At 37.3% G+C, this 21,882-nt stretch overlaps 1 protein-coding gene across 2 annotated transcripts in view; it reads right to left on the reverse strand.

The window, feature by feature from the left end:
• The window catches only part of CPED1 (cadherin like and PC-esterase domain containing 1), a 149,844-nt gene that overhangs the window by 98,410 nt on the left and 29,552 nt on the right, over positions 1 to 21,882 (reverse strand). For both annotated transcript variants that reach the window (XM_062583302.1, XM_062583293.1), the window contains exons 4-7: positions 16,878 to 16,984; positions 14,635 to 14,710; positions 2,981 to 3,137; positions 1,348 to 1,516 (exon numbers count right to left, since the gene is read on the reverse strand). In XM_062583302.1, the coding sequence (XP_062439286.1) occupies positions 1,348 to 1,516; positions 2,981 to 3,137; positions 14,635 to 14,710; positions 16,878 to 16,984 (509 nt within the window). The remainder of the gene's footprint in view (positions 1 to 1,347; positions 1,517 to 2,980; positions 3,138 to 14,634; positions 14,711 to 16,877; positions 16,985 to 21,882) is intronic.

The raw sequence follows: 21,882 nt of genomic DNA on the forward strand, positions 1-21,882 counted from the left end.
TAGTTCCTGCTTCAGACATGATAGTGAAATGCTGGATATTGCAGTATTTTAATAAATATAAAACAAAACTGAGCTTCAAGGTCTGTAAGTGGGGAAGTGGTCTTCCTAAGTGTAAATAGAACAATTGTAAAACAGTATGGTTCTGTAGACTTCCATAGCTTCTGAAGAGGTAAAGAAAGGGATGCAGGCTTCTGTAGACTTCCATAGCTTCTGAAGAGGTAAAGAAAGGGATGCAGGCTCCTCTCACCTAATTTTGGCCACCTAAAATCTAGGCACCTTCTCCAGGATAGTCATAGGGAACAAATATTTTTAGCAGGAAACTCATCTCATTCTAAAATCAGTGCTTAAATTAGGTGGGATGATTTGCATTCCAGGTTTCTATTTCTCTAATAGCCAGAATTAGAGGCTAGATAATGAGATTAGACTAGGCACCGTTTTAAACAGCTAAAATTGCAGAACACTACAAGGCTACCACCATGAAAAGAGTCCTGACAGCAATTCACACCGATTCAAACTGAAGATCAGCATCTAGCCAAAGATGCTTATATGATACCCATCCTCAGGTGCTGCAGCGGACATTGAGCTCTTGAGCCTTGACATATCACCTCTACTTTGTGACTTTATTCCTTCAAAAGAAAAGAAGGAGCCACAAAACTGTAGTTTCTTCATGAAGAGCCGCCATGTGGCAAGCATAGTTAGTTGCTGAAAGAAAAAAGGAATGAGAAGGTACACTTGATAATCTGTAATACTGCTGAGCAAACTAGACATGCGGAGAGAGGAGTCTCTGCAATCACTTGGAGATCTCCAGAGTTAATCCAATTAAAGCAGTTGCGAAACATCCATCCTCATAAAACCTAGAGATCATGGGAAGCCAATCCTCTCCATGGTATTCTTCCTTCCCCTTATTTGAAAGTTCTCTGACCCTCTTTGATTCTGTTTTACTGCACCTAAAAAAGAACTCTAAACAAAACATTTTGAATATTTACTTTCCTTTTTCATAACACTGTCAATACTCAGGCAAAAGATGTTACAGCATGACAGCACCCTCGCAGCTGTACTTTAGAGAAAACTTCAACCTTGCAACTGCTGTCAAATGTCAGCGATAAAAATTGGCATTGGGGCAAACCCCAGGGTCCTTCATAACCCTCCTTGTGTAGGTTGGTTCTTCCCTCCTTTGTAAATCAAGCCCCTCTCTGAGGAATGAAAGCTGTACATGAGGAAACTATTCACTGTCAGTTGGGGACTGCAAATAAGAAAGGGGGAAAAGTGAAGAACCATATTATCTAGTCTCTCTGTCTCCACACTTTGCCTGGAAGAGTGGAACAATTAGGAAATGAAATATGTTACCTTTACAGAAAAATGCTTCTTCTTGCGTGGATACCAGACAGTGCCACTGGAATGAATGAAAGCCCTCAAAGGTGTTAAGGACGTGACTAGCACATATGCTTTGATAATGACAGAAAAGTCTTGAGCTTTAAGGATGTTGCTGTGGTCTAGTGGAGCTGACAGCTGATTCCTGGAAAGTAATAATAATTACACATAGCATTATGGAAGTGTTGCTGCAATCCTCTGTCAAAAAGAAAATGTGCTATAAGAATACAAAAATTAGAGGAGAAAATAATTGCCTTTTTTTTTCCATAGTTAAGTAGCACAGCAGATGAAATCAAGCTGGCTAGGACAATGCTTTACATCAGGTTTTTTTCATGCTTTCATTTTTTTTTTAATCTTAACTCCCCCACATAGAAAGTAACTATGTTAGAAGGGAGTTATGGTTGAGACTACATAAGGGTAAATGCAAGTTGTAATTATTGTAAAAGCAATCATTACTAGCCCAGGACATTTAGAGAGGAGGTTAAAATATTAAAGAAATTCAAGAAGCTGAAGTATCAGAAGTGCATAACCAAAGCACCCAACTGATTTGCAGTGATGTCAGAAAAAAAAATCTATGGAAAGACTGCACTTCAATAAGCACTTAGTCTAGTCTAATAGAAGGTCACAGATATGTGGATACTGAATGCTTTCAGTGAGGAAAGTCATGAGCTATGATTCCAAATATTGTGATAAACTATGATAACTGCAAAAGCACTTAATAAATCAGCTAATCATAAAAGAATTACCCAAGCTAACTTTGATTTGGGAGTGATATGGCTGTCTAGCTACTGGCCTACTGCTCCCATAGTCTGCACAAAAAGAATTAGTTATAGAAAGAGGAGAAAAAAATTACCTAAGGAAAAATCTGTTGTTTAAAAGCTCATTATTTGGGGAAATCTGAACTGTGCTTGGGGATTTTGACGAATTAGGTTATTATTCTGCTAAAAACTCTGAATATAAATCTACCTCATAACAAATGAAACAAGAGGATGAATATATGGGTTTCTAAGACTGTGATTAGTGGTAAAAGACACAGGAATCCTGTGCTCTTCTCCCATTTCTGTGTAATCTTTGGCAAGACATAGCTTTCCTACACTTCAGTTTTGCCATCTGTTAAGGGAGTTTAATAATATCTATTTTAAAGAGATTTTTTTTTTCTTTCTCTTGAAAAACAGTAGGGTCACAGATCATAATATTTGTGTGATACTGTAACATAAGAAGTAACATTTGGACAGCCAGTTCTCAAATACTTTTTAGTGCCTGATTTAATGAAAAGTCTATCTGCAAAGGAATATATATGACTGTGGTAGGGGTAAGGCAAGGATGTGAACACAAAGTGACTCAGCTGGTAGGATACCTAAATATTTAAGAATGTCCATGGATCTGTATTTATCTCCCAGGTAGATATACCCTCAGCATAAAAGCTTAGGTTTTCATGTACAAAACATGTACTAGCTTGGCTATTAAAGAAACAAGTATAAAAGATATGATACATATAAGTGCTCCTTCTGATTGAGTCTTGAGTCTTCCTATATTCTGCTCCCCTGACTCTCAATGAAATGTATTATGAAACACAAACAGTTCATGATAGTGTGGTATCATATCTTACAGCTGTGCACTATTGGTCTGGTTCCACAAGTACCACGGCTGTGCAGTATGTGTCTTGTCATTGTTTTTCCAAGCCTGAGACATGTTGCCTGTGGTGCTGGTCTTTGACATCCCAGGCTGACCAGAGCATTCTGGGGTGGCAATTGGGAGGTGCAATTCTGAAAAAGTTCCAAGGGAATAAAAAAGACAGTCAGTAGAGCATCCAAAGGAGAGTGCATCTCCTGCTGCTAAGAACAAAATACAACAGGCAGACAGGAGGTACTAGAATCAACTGAAATTGTAAAATAACAAGTGCTTAGACTGACTATAAACCCTTTTGGATCTGCTAGCAGAGAGATTTACACTTACCAAGCACTCTCTTCCAGCTGTAAACTCAGAGCCTTAGCTGTAACTCTCATTTTATATGTTTGTGCATGAGTGCTGCATATGAAAAAGCATTCCCTTCCCCCCTTTCCTCTAAAAATAAATCCTTTATTTCTAGATATAGAAGTGTTTCTCACAATGCTCTAATTACAACTGATGTTGATGGAACATTTATCTGAACAACGACCAAAGGACTTTGCTGCAGTAATCATACAATCAGCTCAGCTCAGTTCACTAAACAACAACATATCCTTGTTCTAGATTCACAGTTTAACACTAGACGGTGTTGGTTACTGAAACTTACAGGAGGTTGAGTTTGCCACTGAATGCAGTGGGAGCAGAGTTTGAAGAGACTGAAGGACCAGAGTCCTCAAGATTACTGAGTCATGTGAATATTAATAGTAATAAAAGTAGTGGGATGTGATATCAATCTGTGGATGGTGTATGTTTTCTGTTTCTACTGTGTTGATAAAAAGGTACAAAGCCCTTACATTACATCACTATTTCATGCAGATTGGTTTTCATTAACCCTAGCACACTTCACTTTTAGATATTTCAAATTCTTAAGTAATAGGGAAAAGTCAAGCTGTTCACAGACCTTATTACTTACTGTTTTAATGTCATACTGTGCTAATCTTATTAAGATATTTGTATAGCTTCTCTTTCAATGCAGATAGTCTCCACTTTGGTGCATGAAATTAAATATAAAATTGAGTTGTATTTCTGGTGATGAGGTATGAGCAGCCAATCAAGGAAAAGAATTATTCATTTTCACACAATTCCTGTTAAAATAGCATTTTGATGATCTATGTTTATTTACTGCTCATCAGATAGATCATTTCAGCCTTCCAAGCTCAAATGGGATCTAAAATTAATCTGGTCCTTTGTCTTACACACACTATTCAGCAGGAGAAAAATTTTACTAATCAAAATCAGTTCCTTAACACAATGCCTCATAAGATTATACACTCATTGGCATCTTTGTGTCTGTGTTATGCACTATAATTATTTGAATTTTGTTTACTGATGGCACAGAGACAAAACCAACTACTGTTTGTCTACATTGCTGTGTAATAGATAACAGGAAAAAAATCCCATTGGGTCATTCATTTAGCAGACAATTTCTGAACAGGCACAGCAAGCAGATCTACTAAATCAAGTGCTATGATTTTCCATATCCACCATGTAAAGAGAAAACCACATTTACCATGGCAATTTTCAAAGGTCCCACTTCACCTATTCCTATGTGTCATTTTAGCTAACTAACTGAAGTGTCTGTGTTAGCAATCTAGCAATTTTAGGCTTCATCTTTAGTCAATGGAGAGAGACACCAGTCCTCAGAGTACTAATAAAAGTATTGGTTCTGAACTGCCTTCTGGAAGGATCTCTTTTTTCATTGACTATGCAAACTAAGCTACTTACTTGGAACTGCTAATTATTCCCAGAGGATAAAGTCTGACTATACAGTTTTGGTGTTCAGGCAAAACCAGAATTATTAGAATCCCGAACAGGCCCATCACAGTACATGGGCGACTTCAGAGGTCTCTCACTAATTTATTTTTACATTGCTTAAAAAAAAATAATAAAAAAAGACCCTCCAGTGTTGAAGCTATCTACAAAGTCAGAAGAACAATTGCACCCTGTTCCACTGTACTTTGGCACTAACACATCCTTCAGCCCCGTACAGCCTCTGGAGTTCAAAACTCATGACGTAGGTCTTCAAACAGCAAGACAATGGTCTATCAACCATGAGTAGGATCAAAGTCACACAAAACTCATGGAAGTTCATGACAGCAATCCAGTCTAACAACTTCTCAGGACTGACCAGAAGGTGCAGAAAAGAAAGAGAGAACCTACCTTGATGGCTACAGCATACAACTGAAAGGAAGCACAATTGTGCTTCCAGACCAAGCTTCCTATAACATACATACCTTTTTCATTAAGTCATAGCTAATTAGCAACATTAACTGAACCATGGAAAGGACAACAATGACAGGTCTTCTCTCCACAACTAAGCAGAAGCTGTATTTTGCTATCTGAGATGCTATCTGAAAATGCATCAATTAAAATCAATTAAAATAATAACAGGGCAGCACAGAATAACTGCTCAGCTTATCACTCAAGAGAAAGGAGAAAATGTTTTTTCTTTTTAAAGTATGGCTTTAATTGTGCTGCTAGGTTTCTCAAAATGACTGTGGGATGGAGCCACCACACTGTGGCTGGAGGAAGGAGAAAGGGGAAGAAGGAAATGCCACAAGACACTTGCTTCTTTGAGATGACAGAGCATGCACATCATCAGCCAGAGCTAATGAGGGAGGTCAATCCCCTTCTTTGATAAATGTAGTCCTAGTAATCAATGAATACAATGATCATAATAATAAAAATATGTCCTTAGTGCTCAAATGCAGTACACTCAGCTGGATCAGTTCTAATGGCAACTCTTCTCCTGCTCTTGCACTCAAAAGACATAATAGTGTTTGTTAGAGTTGTAAATTTGTTAATCAACATTATTATCAATGAAAATTAGCATGCAATGCCATTATTGTTTCTAGTAATTAACATGTTTTTCTATCTTGAAATTGCTCTACAAACTGTTGTTAATTAACTACTCCTTCTGAAGTGTGGAAATAACATCAATGTTTTACAATAGAAGAGGTGAGGACAGCTCACAGTTGAATTGTGTCAGTCATTTTGAGAAACCAAATTAGAAATGTCAAGAATTCCAGCATCCTAGTCTCATGCCCAGATAATTAGATTGCATTACCTCTTTCAAAAATCCAAATCTTAATATCAGTTATCTTTTGTAGCTCAGACTTTTAAGATAAAAAAAAAAAAAAATACAAACTAGAAATGAACATTCTCCCATTTCAAAATGGCTATGCGGTAATTAAAGGGCTATTAAAACTGTTTATTTTCCCAAGGAGATGTTGTAGGCTTTAACAGTCTGCTACAATTTGTAATGACCTATTGCAAAGCAAGGAGCTTCAACTGGATACCAGCTTTTAGTTTGAATGAAAACATATCACTTCCTTGAAATTCTGGCTGGAAGAAGGCTTCTTATGCTGACATCTTCAAAAAGGTACAACTAAAAACTCTAATTTGAAGCACTTTACCAATCTCCACCTTAAAAATCTCTTCTCTGCCTAGGTTGTTCTCTGTGATGCCCTTGTAACTGGTAAGAAAATTCTCTTTCCAGTTGAATTCACACATTAGCCCTGAAGCCACAGCAGTAGGTGAAAGATAGATCAGAGACATACACACAGTCGGAGGGGCAAGGAGAGGTATGTGTAAAAGAGAGATATAAGATCCACCAAAGCAAGTCAACACCTATGGATCAAAAAAATTACACTGCCCCTTTTTTACTGGAGGTAATGAACTGGAGGTAAATTTTGTCCTGCCAACTGCAATCTATTGAAGCACCACAGAGTCAAATAGATCAGTGGACGGCAACAGCAACTACACTGATATCTAACGAGGGAGGCCTTTCAGATGTTTTGTAAAACTATGATTTGTTGCCTCCCTCCTTTTCTGGCTGCCAAGTTATTTACTTATCTGTGGCTCAGAGTTCTTGAGCGTTACATGAGATTCAACACATGCACAATAAAGAATACCTGAGAGGTAACAACACGTGGTTGAGCAAAAGGTTTACCAATAGCTTTTGGACAAACTAAGATCCCCTGGAGCACAGACAGATGATTGTTTACATGGCTGTTGCCATACATACACACACATTACTAATGAATACAATGCGTAGGTTAATTGAACATTTGGTGATCTGCAAAGGTAGTTAATTCTCCTACAACAGGAGCTGCAGGAGCTGTTTCTACTGGCTGGACTAGGCAAGTAACACTGAATTGAAAGAAAATAAAATAGAAGACAAATCAAATGTGTCCTCTTCCTGATCCTTTCTGTTTTACTATCCCTGGATGTTACAAGGAGAGTTACAGTACTTTTTTTTTTTTTTTTTTTAAAAAAACTCTTTTCAGATCTTTTAGAAATATTTCAAGCAATTGTGTCACCTTTGGAAGCTCATGCTTGTTTCCTGAAGCACAAAGCCAGAGATGGGATGAAACTGAACTAGGGTGCAGTGTTTTGTTCTGAGCCAATATATTGTTAATTTTTTCATACAGGACATCACAAGCTCAGAACATTTACACTTGCAGAGTCTTCCTCTGATTGCTTTTCTTTTAAGGAGGAAAAACATCTTTGAAGAAGGACATTAATCCTGGAACTATATGTGAGATTTTTCATCTGAATAGAAATCTTCTGAACTTCTTCCTAGATTTTCATAGTGTTAGTTTGTCTCTAGCAGGATTGCAGATTCTCTAATACAGGAGAAAGCGGAGAAAATGATAATCATCTCACATAAATTCCCAGTAGCTGCTGATACAGAATAATATTCCGAAAGGACTGGTAGCAAGTTCTCTCTGCCTGCCTTCTAGGCTTGCTCACTGGAAGGGCATCTAGGTGTGTTGGAAGAACTTTATATTCCATCCTGCACCTTGACCATTCATCCGCCTGACTGATATGGGCAGCTGGAGCACACAGAACTTATTTCTGAAAGAGACTGAGTAAACTGGATTCCTTACAACCTAGTCTTTTTCAGATATTTACAGATGAGTGATTTTCCAGGCTTTGTATATTTGAAAGGCATGTCAAACAGCTGCAAAGACTGATCTGTATCAGGAAGTGTTTAAAAAGCTTTCATAGAGTCTTAGCTAGGCTCCTGAGCACCTCCAGGCCTAGGGACTAAATAAATATGGTCTAAATAAAGCCTATTATCTAGTACCCTTTTCTCAGTTATGTATCGTATGCATAGCAGCCTGATTTAATCTGTATAACCATGGACATGACTACCATTAGAAGCTCACTTTTTCAGTGTTGATTTTCAGAGGCTGGATGGTATTAGTTGAACTACTACCTATCCGTCGTTTGAGGTCATTGTAGGCTTGCCACAGAAAACAGATCCTTTCTATTTAACTGCCTTTTGTTAAATATTTGACCCATCTGATGGAAAGATTCTAAAATAAAGATTAGTACTTTCCCATAGTTTACACATTATGCCTGAAGGTTGCTAAAGAAAGAGAGAGAACCTGTAACACTCAAGAGTTGTACAATTTATACATTTAGAAAAGGGATGGCTTTGAAACTCAAAAGGAGGTGCCAAGTATGTGAAGGAGGCTAGGAAGCCTATGGGTAATCCTGGCCTCAGTGAAGTCCTGGCAATGTTTCCATTAATTTCACAGAAACAGGATTTCTTGCTTGATAGTTAAAACCCTTGTGACAATTTTTACACATTTCCTTTACCTTCACGTGAGATGTGCACATTTCTGCATGTTCAATCTCCCCAGCCACCACTGAGTATTGATTTACCTGTCATTAAAAGTTTCCATGTCTAGAAAATACCTCTGAAGTTTCAGAGTGATAAAGACAACACGACAGCACATCATTTTCAAATGTATGTGTTGTTTATTTCCCCCTTTAAAAACATCAGCAAGCAGCTTCAGCTTAGATTAATCATTTACCATGCTTGTTGCTTCTCTGTTTTGGCAGATGTGTAGCAAAAATTATGTATGTATGTATTAAATACAATCTTTGCTTCTTCATTCCTAAAGCACCCTCATAGTTAAAATCTCTGTATTAAAATCTTCACTATCTTCCAGCAGGGCTTGATCCTGAGCATACTTTGTACTAGAACTTAAGTTAACTTATAAGTTATAAAATACTGGAAGAAGTGACTCAGTGAAAATGTTTGCAGTGATGTGATTAGATCCACAACCATCATTCTGTACTAGTAATAAAGTAGAAGATATAATAGTATATGACTGACGGCCAAGTAATTAAATTCATTTAGCTGCTTTACTTCTTTTCTGTCTCCTCATATTAGTTATTACTACAGAAGTATGTTTTTGTCCCAGATGAGATCTGACCCTATTTTAAAACAGAGAACATCCTGCCCCAAGTAGTTTATAATCAAATTAACATCAAAAAAGACAAATGCTGATTTTGTTGGCCATTCCTGAGGCTCTTAGTAAAAAAGTAATGAACACAAAACTGATCACTACTCCTGTGCAGACATTTTTAAGGGCCAGATGGCCAAAGAAGAATATCCCTCTTTGAAGAAGCATGTTCCTGTCACAAAGATGTTGAATTATCGAAATAAAAATTTCATCTACAATTTCTCTCTCACATAGGTGGCTCCACAGGGATTCCTGGATCCAGGATCAAGTATCCAGTAGAGGTGACAGTCAGCCAGAGCAGCTGTGTGTGAGAGCAGCTGTAAGCAGTGCTGCAATGTGATTACAGCTGGCCAGTCACTTACTGCCTGCAACAAAACCACAGCTGAGACCCCTGGGACACTGGGAGAAGAGAAAGATTGCCACTCTTGCCACTGAGCCTCAGCTCCTGATGTCAGATGACAACATGATCCAAATCAAAGATAATAAAGAAAAGCAAGTAACATCCTTGCCACTGTGTGTTGCTAGCTACCACCTAATAATGCAGCCACTGCTAAGGGAGTGTGATAAGCTCTGTGACCGTACTGTGCCCTTGCTTCTTTCCTTACCCTCTGTCATTGCATTCCCTGCTGGCTCCAGAGTAACTCAGGGACACTGGGGAAAGGCAGGTGCAGATTTGCCAGGTAAGGGGAGAGGAAGGTTGAGGGGCATTAGTTCCTCAGCACCAGACGATAAACATATCACATATTGAGATCACAGTACCATCCTCCCCTGCCCAATCATTTTCATTAGGATTGTGTCTACCTCAAATCCATCTATGTGATAAACACTGTTAGCCAACCCCATGGGCTAGTAAGTGAGCATGCAGGACTTGTAGACACTAATAAAGCATCTGACTAGTGACACTAATAAAGAGAATTCCATAAGGGAGACATACAGTGAAAGTATTACTTTAAAAAGAATCACTGATTTCGATGAGCAAAGAGGAACTGCTATGATTGGCACAGGCTGGGTCCTGGCACAGAAAAATCCTTATGCAGGCAAGATAAATCCTTATGCAGAAATACAGATAGTTCAGGTTACTTAGGGAACAGGAAAATTAGGGAGACTGTTTCCATGCTGTATGCATTCCCGCTATTTTCTTGGGCAAAACCTGTGAAAGACAATGTTTGTTGTGCATATATCCGTATGTCCTTCCTGTGCCCTAAACTGAGTACAGGCTATTGAATTTCTCTTCACTTTGTGGACCTCAGTCCTCTCCATCACTGAGGAGACAGAGTAGTTCCAGCCAAGCCCAGTCCTGACCCCACTTGCAGTGTGGCAGTGAGTCTAAGCACCTGAAACCCTTTTGCCAGTCATTCTTCAGCCTCAGAGGGCTTCTAGGCCTGGGTTATTTGCAGGAATATTTGATTCACAGGTTCCTGCGACAGCTGCAGCTCTACTGACCTGAGCAATAAATGCCAGTAGCTTTCCTTGGTCATTCAACAGCCATGCTAGAACCTCCATGGGGTCCAAACCCCATCTAATCACAAGGAGCAGAAAACAGGCATCTGGTTAAAAACTCCTGTCCCAAAAGCACTGCAAAAACAGGAGTGAAACTACACTTTTCAGACTGACTAAAAGGCATTTATCACTTTCTTCCAAATTGAATTTTAAGATTCATTATCATTCTTATGTCTCATGACAAGCCCACTGCCTTGTGTGTCCATTTTCTAGCAACTGCTTTCCTCTCTTTCATTCTCCTACTACATCCAATTTACCCCCCCACACTCTTTTTTGCTCCCCTAAGCTCATCATTCTCCAGTCTGTCTTTCTTATCCTTTTTCTCTCCCTAGCTTCTCTCCTGCCCCTTAAAAATGAATCATCACTGATAAGTTCATAACATTTTCCCATACAAAAAGAATCAGTCTGAACCTTCAGTCTGGCTTAAAAAAAAAAAAAAAAAAAAAAAAAAAAAAAAAAAAAACACATTAAAGAGCTGAAACAAAGAAACAAACACTGACTTAATATTCCCCATAACTCAGTCTCTTTACAGCAGCCACATTGATATAATAAGGATAAGGGAACGGGGCATATTCTCTTAAATATAAAACAAACAGCTCAGTTGTTTCACAACAAAAAAAAATGGTCTAGCAATATCAACAGATAGAATAACATGTTTAAAGAGTTTACCCTAGCATCTGCTGCTTATCAATACCAACACAATCACAGTAAATCCAGTAATCTCATCCTCTCAACCTTACTCCCTGGTATTATTTCCACGACCTAGTGTGTCTTTAATTACAATATATAATTCTTAGAGCACCAAACTGGTGCCTTCCCTTGCTCAGTAGATTGCTTGACTCCTCGGGAGGCCGACTAAATGACAAATCAGTAATAACAAACCAACTGATCCTCTTCAATACAAACTGGAGAGTATCCCTAGGGACTCAAAGATACAGAAGCAAAAATACACCACTGATATGGAAAGAAATGATCTCTCATGCAGAAGAAATATTGATGAAAACTGTTTTTTCCCCAAATAATTTTAAAATTGAAGATCAGACAAATCCTAATAATCAGCAACCTTGCTGTTGTTGGGCAGAGAGATCTGTCAGAGGACACAAACAAAAGAAAGAAGTGGAAAGAGTTGGCTATGTCTGATGGATGGGAGGGGAAGCAGAATATCTGTTTAAAGTTTGGTTTAATTTATGCCTTTTTCCCCCCTCTTGACCACTACAAATGATTTTACCTTTTGTTTGTAATTTCACCTCCTATGGGTTTATTTCAACCATAGTAAATTAGATATCACATACACAGTGATACTGAATAGGCTTAAACTCTGGATTAGGACACTTGCACTTTGATGTCTTTACAAAGACTATTCTGTGTGTACCAGGATCTAAGTTCCTATTATAGCTAATGGAGATCTAGCTGATACAGTATAGTCTATAGAGAACAATTCAGCTAACTCTGAACTATGCTGGTATTGGCTAGTGAAGTAAATATTCTTTGGACTTTACTGACTCTATAGTGAACCTTTGTTAATTATGGGAGCTTAGATACCAACTCTTAGATTCAGCTACCCACACACAGACATCTATTGCCATCTAAGACACTGTACGATATCCCTTTGAGTCGCCAGCTGGTGGTTCAGAAGGACATGGGATCTTTGCCAAATCTGCCCATCCCACCGTGTGTCCTGGATTCCCTGGAGAGTCTCAAGCAGCATAAGCCCCTGTATTTTAATCACTATCTCTACCCCTAGAGCATACATTAATGCAGAGACACCTAGATTTAAGAGATGGATTTGTTTTTACTTTAAAGTACTGCTACTAATTTTGGTTAAAGCCTTTATTTACTGAATACTGAAAGGAAAGGACCTCTGATATTTGTCTGTGCTTCAGCAGACTCAAATAATCCTCATTACTGAGTGAATTGGAACTTCAGACCCCTAGTGCTGAGCACACATAACAACCTTGATTTCAAGTGGATTTCAGTATCAGTCATGAAGGCTTTTCTCTTGGCTGGGAAAACAGTAATAACATAAAAGTGGAATAAGATGTATACAAATTGCCTTTACCTAAAGAGGAGCAACTACTGGACAGCTTGATGTACCATATACACAGAGTGGTTTGTACCACAGTTTATGGACACCATAACTACGTATTTTAAGGGGAAAGCTGTGTGTGTGGCGAAAGCCCCTTGTGTTTGTGGTTTGTGGTAGTTAAATAAGAAAAACTACTGCAATTGGCTTTTCTCCAAGTAGCAGGGCAAACCAGTGTGTTTCAAAGGCAGCCTGTTACAACAAAATAGGAATTAGCAATTCCTGAAGTCCTTGAAATTTTTAGAAATCTGCTCAGGTTTGTCTGAAACTAGTATTATATCAGAATACTCTCTAATTCACATTCCAGTGCTAGGGAATCAAGGCACTAGGCATCACTGAAGACATACTTATGAACTCAATGAAAACACAATATATCATTTACCTAGTATAATATCACTTCACAATAAAGAACTCTCACAGGACCCAGATAAATGTTCATTATACTGCATGTTCCTTATGATCAGTATCGACAATCTCTATTGCATCAGGAGAATACAAAATGTCCAATTCAAACTGAGTCTCAATATACAGTTCTTTATTGAGAATACTTCACAGAGGTTTTAAATATTGATCAATTTTTAAGGAAACAATAAAAAATACTAAAAGGGAAAATTTGGTATGCTCAAGTTAGGAATGACTTACTTCAACTTTAGCCAAGCATCTAAAAGCTAGGCATTTAACTTAAGCTGCTTGTCTAGGCTCCATTTACTGTCAGTGGTGAGAGATAATTGGACAATTAGTACCTCCAGAGGGTAATTCAACCCACTTATTTTAAACCCGTAATTTAGGACAAAATGAGTCATTCTTTGAAGATGCCCTTCTCTCTCTACTGACTTTTAGGAAATGCAGTCTGACTAGATACCTAACTTTTAAACAGCTAAATAAGATGTGATGAATCCTACCCTTACGTGATAATACAGCATATCTATAAAAGCCCCTCCCCCCCAAAAAAAAAGAAAAAAAAGAAAATAAAAGAAAAAAGAAAATCAGACCAAACAACCTTTATTTTTTAGTATGGCTAAAAAATAAAGTAATAACTGTGAGGGGTTTGTTATCATATTATTATAAACAAGGCTTTCTTATAAGCAAAGTTTATATAGTGAAGTTAAATCATAAATTCAAAATAGCACTGATGCTGGATAATTATTGGTATAAGTGGGATCAGAATGAGTCTCTCTGCAGTTTAAATAGATGTAATACGGGGCACAAGAGTTACGTCCAATTTCTGTTCGAAGCTGCATCTCAACCATAGTAAATTAGAATTCTCTGGCAACTGGCCCATAACCTTTAAACTCTTCTGGTGGATGATCTTAATATACAAAGGCTTTTTATCAGCAAATTATGTCTGGATGGGAACCAAACTCCAACTCCTACTCCTTCTCCATGCCACAACATTTTTATAAAGCTGAACAAACATATTACATTGAACCCTAGGCTTTTTAGTGTAAACACCATTACTAACATACATGGTACAAAAGTAAGACACTAACAGTCTACACTATTTCTACAGTATGCAATGGCTAAATAATGCAATGTTTTAGCCTGAAAATATATACCACATATATACCACAATATATACCACATAAATTCAAATATTGTCTGAAATGGACAATTGTCTTTTTTTCTATGCACTCATGACTAAAAATACACAGGAAGTATGAGCCTGATTGTCTTATTTCAAAGACTTCATATTAAGACTACTAAAAGACCTTCACCATGTATACAGATGTGAAGAAATTAGAAAGTTACCTGAAAAGGCTTTTGTTATCTCACATAATCCTTCTTTTCTGCAAAGGAAATACTGAATTTCCGGAAGTAGGTTTACCTGTACATAAAAAAAAGAGAAACTTTAGCAATTTCATTTTTTAAAATGTTTTTTTCTACTGGAGCCTTCAATGATTTACTGTTTAATTTATCAGGAAGAGACACCGCATGTAAAAAACTTAAGTCAGTGTCAGTAGAGAATCACAACTTTTACACCCCTGCAATGTAGGATAATGAACTTAAAATATTAATTCTTCCTAGCCAACACAAAATGAAGTTTCAGACTTGTGCCTCTCCTCTCCTCCTCACCCCTTCTCTGCCCCGCTTAGTTTGAGCAGCTTCCCCATGCTCTGCCGGTTATCAGTCACTGTCTCTCCCTGCATGGGAACAGCACATGGGGCAGGTCTGCAGTAGTGGGTGAACCCAGAGCAACACCATGCTGCCTGTGATAGCCTGGCAAGGGGGAGCGAAGAAGAGCGCACTGTGGGAGCAGCCAAGCCGTCTGCAGTTCCACAAAGCTTCATATCCTTAACCTGGGTCTGTAGCTGAGTTAAGCTCTGCCTCTTGAATTTCTATGCTTGGGCACAATGGTAAGCTAACACAGCTAAAATATATCCAGACTTTACTGCAAGGAGTGGTGCTGCACTGTGGTACGGGCATGCCAGCAGACCGTAACATTAGTCCAATACTTAAAGCCATCTGATTTAAGCCCCTGCTGCGCTGTAGTCTTCCTGAGGGAACCTGAACAACTCCTTTGATCACCTATGTCTCCATTATCCATATACGAAACATCCGGACATTGCAGAGTGCTGTGAGGATTATTACATTGCAAATTATTAGAAACCTGGATACAATATTAATCAGTAGAATGAGAAACAAATGGTTTGCAGAAGCCTGGGATGCTTTATTAACTGAACCTGCAACCAAAGTGTCTGTATTTTTAGCAAAGTGAAGCTGCTGTAAAAATTTCATTTTGTATACACTGAGGCATGGTATCATCCCCCAGAGGAGTCCAATATGCTCCTAGCTCCAGGTTCTGTGGATACACATTGTTCTTCTGAATCCCCATGAATATGCTTTGTAGCTGAACTACATCCCTTTTAAAAGCATCTGTGTTTCTCCCAAGCCCACAGATCAAAGACTACATTTTGGGTCTTGCAATAATTATTTGTTATTTATATATGTGTGTGTATATATATATATATGTGTGTGTATATAAAAATATAGTTTTATAAATATATATAAAATAATTATTTGAAACATGAGCGAAACTGTATCCATAGTTTGGTCACATGTTTTTAATCAAAAAAAGACTACAATTTAAACAAGCCACATGTATTTTTACCAACAGATCAGGTTCTTATTTAGATATGTGCATATCTAAGTAATCTAAACTGTCCACAACATTCTCAAGTGAAAAAAAGCAACCTTGAAAATACAAGTAAATATTGGCATCACTGATGCTCTAGACAGTGAATAAGCAAATTTTTGTGCCACAGCAGAGCCCAAGTAACTCCTGTGAAGGCCCTGGATGGACATCAGCCCAACTCACACATTATCAATTGTAGGAGCACTGTCATTGTTTGGAGAGGTGCCCAAATAATGTTTACAAAGGAGTAAATGCATTAGCTGAAACTCAACAATTATATAAGATGTGAAGCCTGAATTAGTCCAGCTTTATCTTCTGCCAAAGCTATTATCCAGAAATAGTGCATACATGTTCTAGCTGTTTCCCTCCATTTCTAAATTTTCTTTTTTCCAATGGGATATTTGTTTAAATTTGCTCTGACTTTTGCAGTCCCCTTTTCTGTGTGGGCTGCTTTTTGAGGGACCCCAAGAGGGTTTGCTCAGAAAGAAAAGTTCAAGTTGGAGAAGAGTGAAATGTGACATTTAGTTGTAACAATTTTCAGTGTTTTCACTGAAACATTTTCATCCAAAATATTAGAGTATAAGAAATTACTCTTGATTACTCTGGATGTGATACAAAGAAGAATTAAATGTTGATATGTGATAAATATTTTTCAGTAGATATGAAACTTGATAAAACTTTTTATAGTTGTTAAACTATGTTGCCGTACTGTAAAATCATCACCAGATACTCTTTTTTTGTGTGCTTTTTTTTTTCTTTTCTTTTTTTTTTTTTTTTTTTTTTTTTTTTTTTTGAGTGCTGAAAATTTGGGATAGACCTGTCCCCTCAATCCCACAAAGAATAACACATAATCATGTACCTTCTGGAATAACTCTAGATGATGCAAGTCATCTATTTGAAAGCAGCTACTACCATCAGTTTTTCTGGAAGACAAGCAAATCAGAAGATCCCAAGAGCTCAGGTCACCTGCCAGAAAATAAAAGAAGCACACTGAGAAAGAAAATATGCAATTCCTGCTTGAATAGAAAATGATTAGAGCCAAATCCTATGGAACAGAAACCTGTTGAAGGTTTAAATACATCAATACTACACAGGTGGCAGAAGGAACAAAAGACATTATATTCAGTACCACCGTTTAGGTTTTGGAAATACACTTAGTTTTTTCACAGTAGGCATCTCCTATTACACCTTTGGCATGTACTGATGCCTGTTGATGTCCAGCTACCTGGAGTCTGGCCTGAGATAATAGCATTCAGAGATGAAAAAGTTGAATACCATGATCCTGCTTTAGACTATTCCTTTCTTGAACTCTTCAACACATGCTTTTGTAGCGCACATGCACAATATGCAATGTGATCTTCTGAGATCTTTTCTGTTCTTGAGAAGTAAATATTCAGGAAGTAATTCTTAGCCTGGATTTGGGTGTAGCTGCTTCCTAAATATTAGACACTGGATTGCCAACATCTAGAACCAGTGAACACGTGGAAATCAAGTTGTAATGAAAAAAATAGCTATATCTGTAATCACTAATTCTTCTTTTTTGAGGGGAAGCTGACATGTGAGACCATGGGATTATATAATCAGTAAATGAGTAACACCGGAGTCAGAGGTGACTGAAGAAGAGCCAAAAATGACTAGCACCAACGAAAACACCACTATGGATTAGAAGATACAAATAGGTCTAAGAGTCTGCCCATACTGCTGCATTTGATGTCCAGTGTCTGGTCAGCTACCTGAGGTAGTCATTTGTTTTTTTCTGAATACAGGCCTTAGTGATCTGGATTAGTTAGAGACGGTGGCATTTCCAAAACAATTAACAGAATCATTATATCCATTCAAGACACCATAAATAGATTTGATAAATGGGAAATCATTTTAGTGATGGTGTCAGTTTGAAATAAATATTGCCAAACAGGAAGGGCAGCCAGAAAAGCTGTAAAGCATCGAGGTCAGGGTATAGCATTTGAACATAACTCTCTTCAGGGTACCTATCACAGTGATTGCTTAGTTGGTTCTTTTCCTCCAAGGCGGGAAAGATTACATATATTTTATTTCATTTCTATGCTACCCATCTGTGGCACATTTAATTTTGTAAAAATTTGGTCCCACTGACAGCCACAGAGATATTATTTTGGCTGATTTCCATCTCCAAAATGTAATTCTTTCCCATACTGATTCCAGTCCCAAACACAAGGCAGGCAGAGGATTCCACTTAAGGAGATTTAACATTCAATTTGCATTAAGTACAGTAATGAATGGAATGTGCAGAATAGATTCAGGATTATAAACAAAACTATCACCTTTTTAATGTTTATAAGCAGTGCTACAAAAAGCCAGAGATAATTTTTCAATTATATTCTATCCTTTACTGTAAAGAACTTTTCAGTTTTATGTTACAAGAACTGGTTTTATTGTATAAAATTTGATTAAGGCATAAAAATTTAAGCAAGGTAGACTCACTACATGCTCCTTTATGAAACAAACAAAAAACTGCAGGTAGATATAAAGGCCATACATAGCAAGTAAAAATATGAGGAAACACTTCATTTTGGTGCAAAAGATTGACAGTGTTAACAACCTACTCAATGGTCCAGACCAGCCATGTAATTATCAGATAAGCAGGATATTATGTCTCTGACTGGTAAGCACCTTTAACTAAATCACTATAATTACATATAAAGCACAATGTCTAGCTGTGTGTAAATGGAAAGGGTGCTGGAGGGAACTCAGTTTCTCAGAAGTAGTTCACTTCCTTCCCTTGTTTATTGTTACATACCCTGGCCAGGGATTAATTTGACCTCTGACTGCACTGTGTATCATTTGCCTTTAGGACTCAGCAGAGATGATCGATATGAATGTACAAAATGAAAGAAAAAGGAAGAAAGGGCTCTCAGACCTTGCTCATTTCTGAGCCAAGGTCCAGGAAGCAGAACAGTTAACTACTAGCAACAATTTTTCAGTCCAGTTTGAATGTCTGCCATCATTTGTGTTTTCTCTTTAGGGTAATTAGACATCTACCCAGTTACTTCGGTACAAAACAATCAGTACTGAAACATGCCTATTTATAGAAAACAGGAGACTTCCTATTAGTGGAACAATGTACACCTAGTTCTGTTTCTCAGATTCAGGCTGACAGAGCTTTCTGATTTCTATTTAAATATATCTATGCATTTTGAATCAATTACAATTGAAAAAATGTTCTTGGAAAACAAAAATGAAAGAAGCATATGTTGTAACAGTTATTTAGTTCTGGAACAGACTCTTTTGTGAGCAGATATAGCCTAGAAATTGTCTACGTCATCCCTTATACAGTTTAGCTTTTTCAGGAAAATGAACATCTATGACCATGAGACCATGAGTCTGTCTCCCTTTGATAACTGTGATAATTGTAAAACCATAACTCAGCAAAGATTAATTATTATTATTAAAATTGTGGTAAGACCACATTACACAAGCAAAGAATCCCAAGGCACCAGGCACTGTATTTTAACACAGAAGAAAATCCCTTTCACAGAGATTACATCTAAAGTAAAGCTAGATACAATGTTTGAGTTAGAACAATGCACAAAAAAGGAAAAACAAAAGTGATAGTAAGAAGAAAGCTGTATGGATAAACTTGATGTTTCAAAAAGCTTTTAGAGATGATTAATGCAGAAGCATTAACAATGGCCACACTACTTCTTCACCTAATCACAATCTTGTTGCTAATTTCCTGCAGATTTCACACCAGAAGTGGGCTTTGAGACGATATTTGAATTGGAACATTAAAATAGATATTTCATTTCCGAATAATTTAAAGCAAGGCTACTAATAATTTTTGTGAACTGTTTCCCACATAAAGGGCTTTGTCTGTGCTTAGTGAAATTCTGTTTGCCTTGTTCACGGAGCTCAGGGGAGCTAAGCATATAGCAGTAGTAGACTAGATGAGCAATATGAAGACCCACCTCAGGGAGATGGTCTTTGCTGCCTTGTATTACTTTACATTTCCAGTGGACAAGCAGAAGAGTGGCAACTTGCAATGACAAATTGCAATTTTCTGTTCAGCCTCTCACAGAGCATTTTTTCAAGCCAAGATTTGTTTGATTCAGCTTGTTAACAGTGCAGGCCTTGTCTACATAGTCAACGCTCATCCACAGAATTACAACATTATATAGTCAAAGTGATTCTAGTGTAGATAGGGACTATGCTAGAAGCACGATATTTTTATTTGTCTCTCTTTTTCCAGCTCTTTCCTCCTCAGCTCCTCCTGAGTGACACAAACTATTCCAGTGAGAGTGCCATTTTGCTGAAACAGATGTCTACGTGAGGCCTCTGCCAAACTGGGTTATATCACTAAAAGATTATGTTCTCCGCAGACTTTCATCAGACAAAGGAAAAGTCAAGTATAGCTCATGCACATGCACAGACCTGGTTAAAACTGCAGCATCAGTTCATGTAGCTAACCTTGTGACATTCAAATATACACTGAGCCTAGAAATTTTCAGGCTACAGCTCAGTAACAAATATAGTAAGACCATAATAAACCTGAATCTTCAACAGAAGTGACAGCACACTCAGTGCAACTTAATGGTCAAGATGGAAACTTAGAAGCTGCAGTAGGCAAATGTAGATGTTCTGAAGCCCTGCCTTGCAGTCCCATTCTGTAAAGTGGTTGTGTACCTGAGCTGTGCATCTCATGTATATCTGAGAATATCAGCCAGAGTTGATATTCTGAGGAACAGCAGAATGGTATACTCCAAGATAACAATCTACTGCGACCACCTTGAATTACTTTCATTCAGAAGGAGTCAGAATACACACTATACAATTCAACCAGAAATTGAAAAGAAATTTTTATTGCTAAAATGTACAAATTATATTTTTAATCTAGATTCTGATGTTTTCACTGGTTTTTACTCTGACTTGATACTTGGAATAATCAAAATAGTTAATATAGGGAAAAATAATTTAAAAGATAGCAATCTAAGGACAAAAGAAAACATGTTTTTACAAATGACGGAAATAGCAATGCAGAGACCAATCAAAACATTTAAATTTGCTATAAAAATATTTTACAGAGAGTTTTTTTATCTTCTGATATCATAATTCAAACTGAACAGAAACAAACAAAGGGTTGCGGGACTTAGTGGGGTTTTTTATGCTTAAAGCAAGAATGCTGCATGGATCAACTTCAAGAATTTTGAAAGGTAAAATTGATTTCTAAAATGAAGTGATCTTGTTCCTAACTTTGAAATTATCATGTTATCCCCATAAATTATGGCATTGCAAGCTCAATTTTGCAACAAATATGTAATATATATGCGCTATATATGTGCTAAGTATACAACGCTATAGAGCTTTTAATTGTGCATATACAGAAAAATACTGTTATATTTAATTGAATGAGAAAATTTCATTTCAATAGCATAGCTAGAAATTTTATTTTTCAGTGTCAGTGTCACCAACCTGATTTTTTAAATGAAAGAAGTTTGAAAATCTAATATAATCTTCATTTTTTATGTTAATATTTTTCTGTACCTCATTCATTCTGGAAAATTAAAATGCTGGTCAGCTTTATTTTAATTTTCATTTCTAGGCAATTTCAATTTTGCACTCTCTTGCACCATCAACTGTAAAATGATCAATTTATAAGCACTAGAGGACAGTAAGGTGATAAGAAACAGCCAGCAGTTGTTTGTCAAGAACATATCATGTCAAACCAGTCTAATTTCTTCTGATAGAATAACTGACTTAGTAGACAAAAGGGAAACAGTCATGATGAAATAGTTTTACTTTATTAAGTCCTTTGACACTCTTTCCATATAACAACCATAATGTACATGCACAGTTATGTGAAAAATCAACCCTACACTATCAGAGTGGGG

This window comes from Rhea pennata, chromosome 1 (genome assembly GCF_028389875.1).
Source record: "Rhea pennata isolate bPtePen1 chromosome 1, bPtePen1.pri, whole genome shotgun sequence".
Taxonomy (NCBI): domain Eukaryota; kingdom Metazoa; phylum Chordata; class Aves; order Rheiformes; family Rheidae; genus Rhea; species Rhea pennata.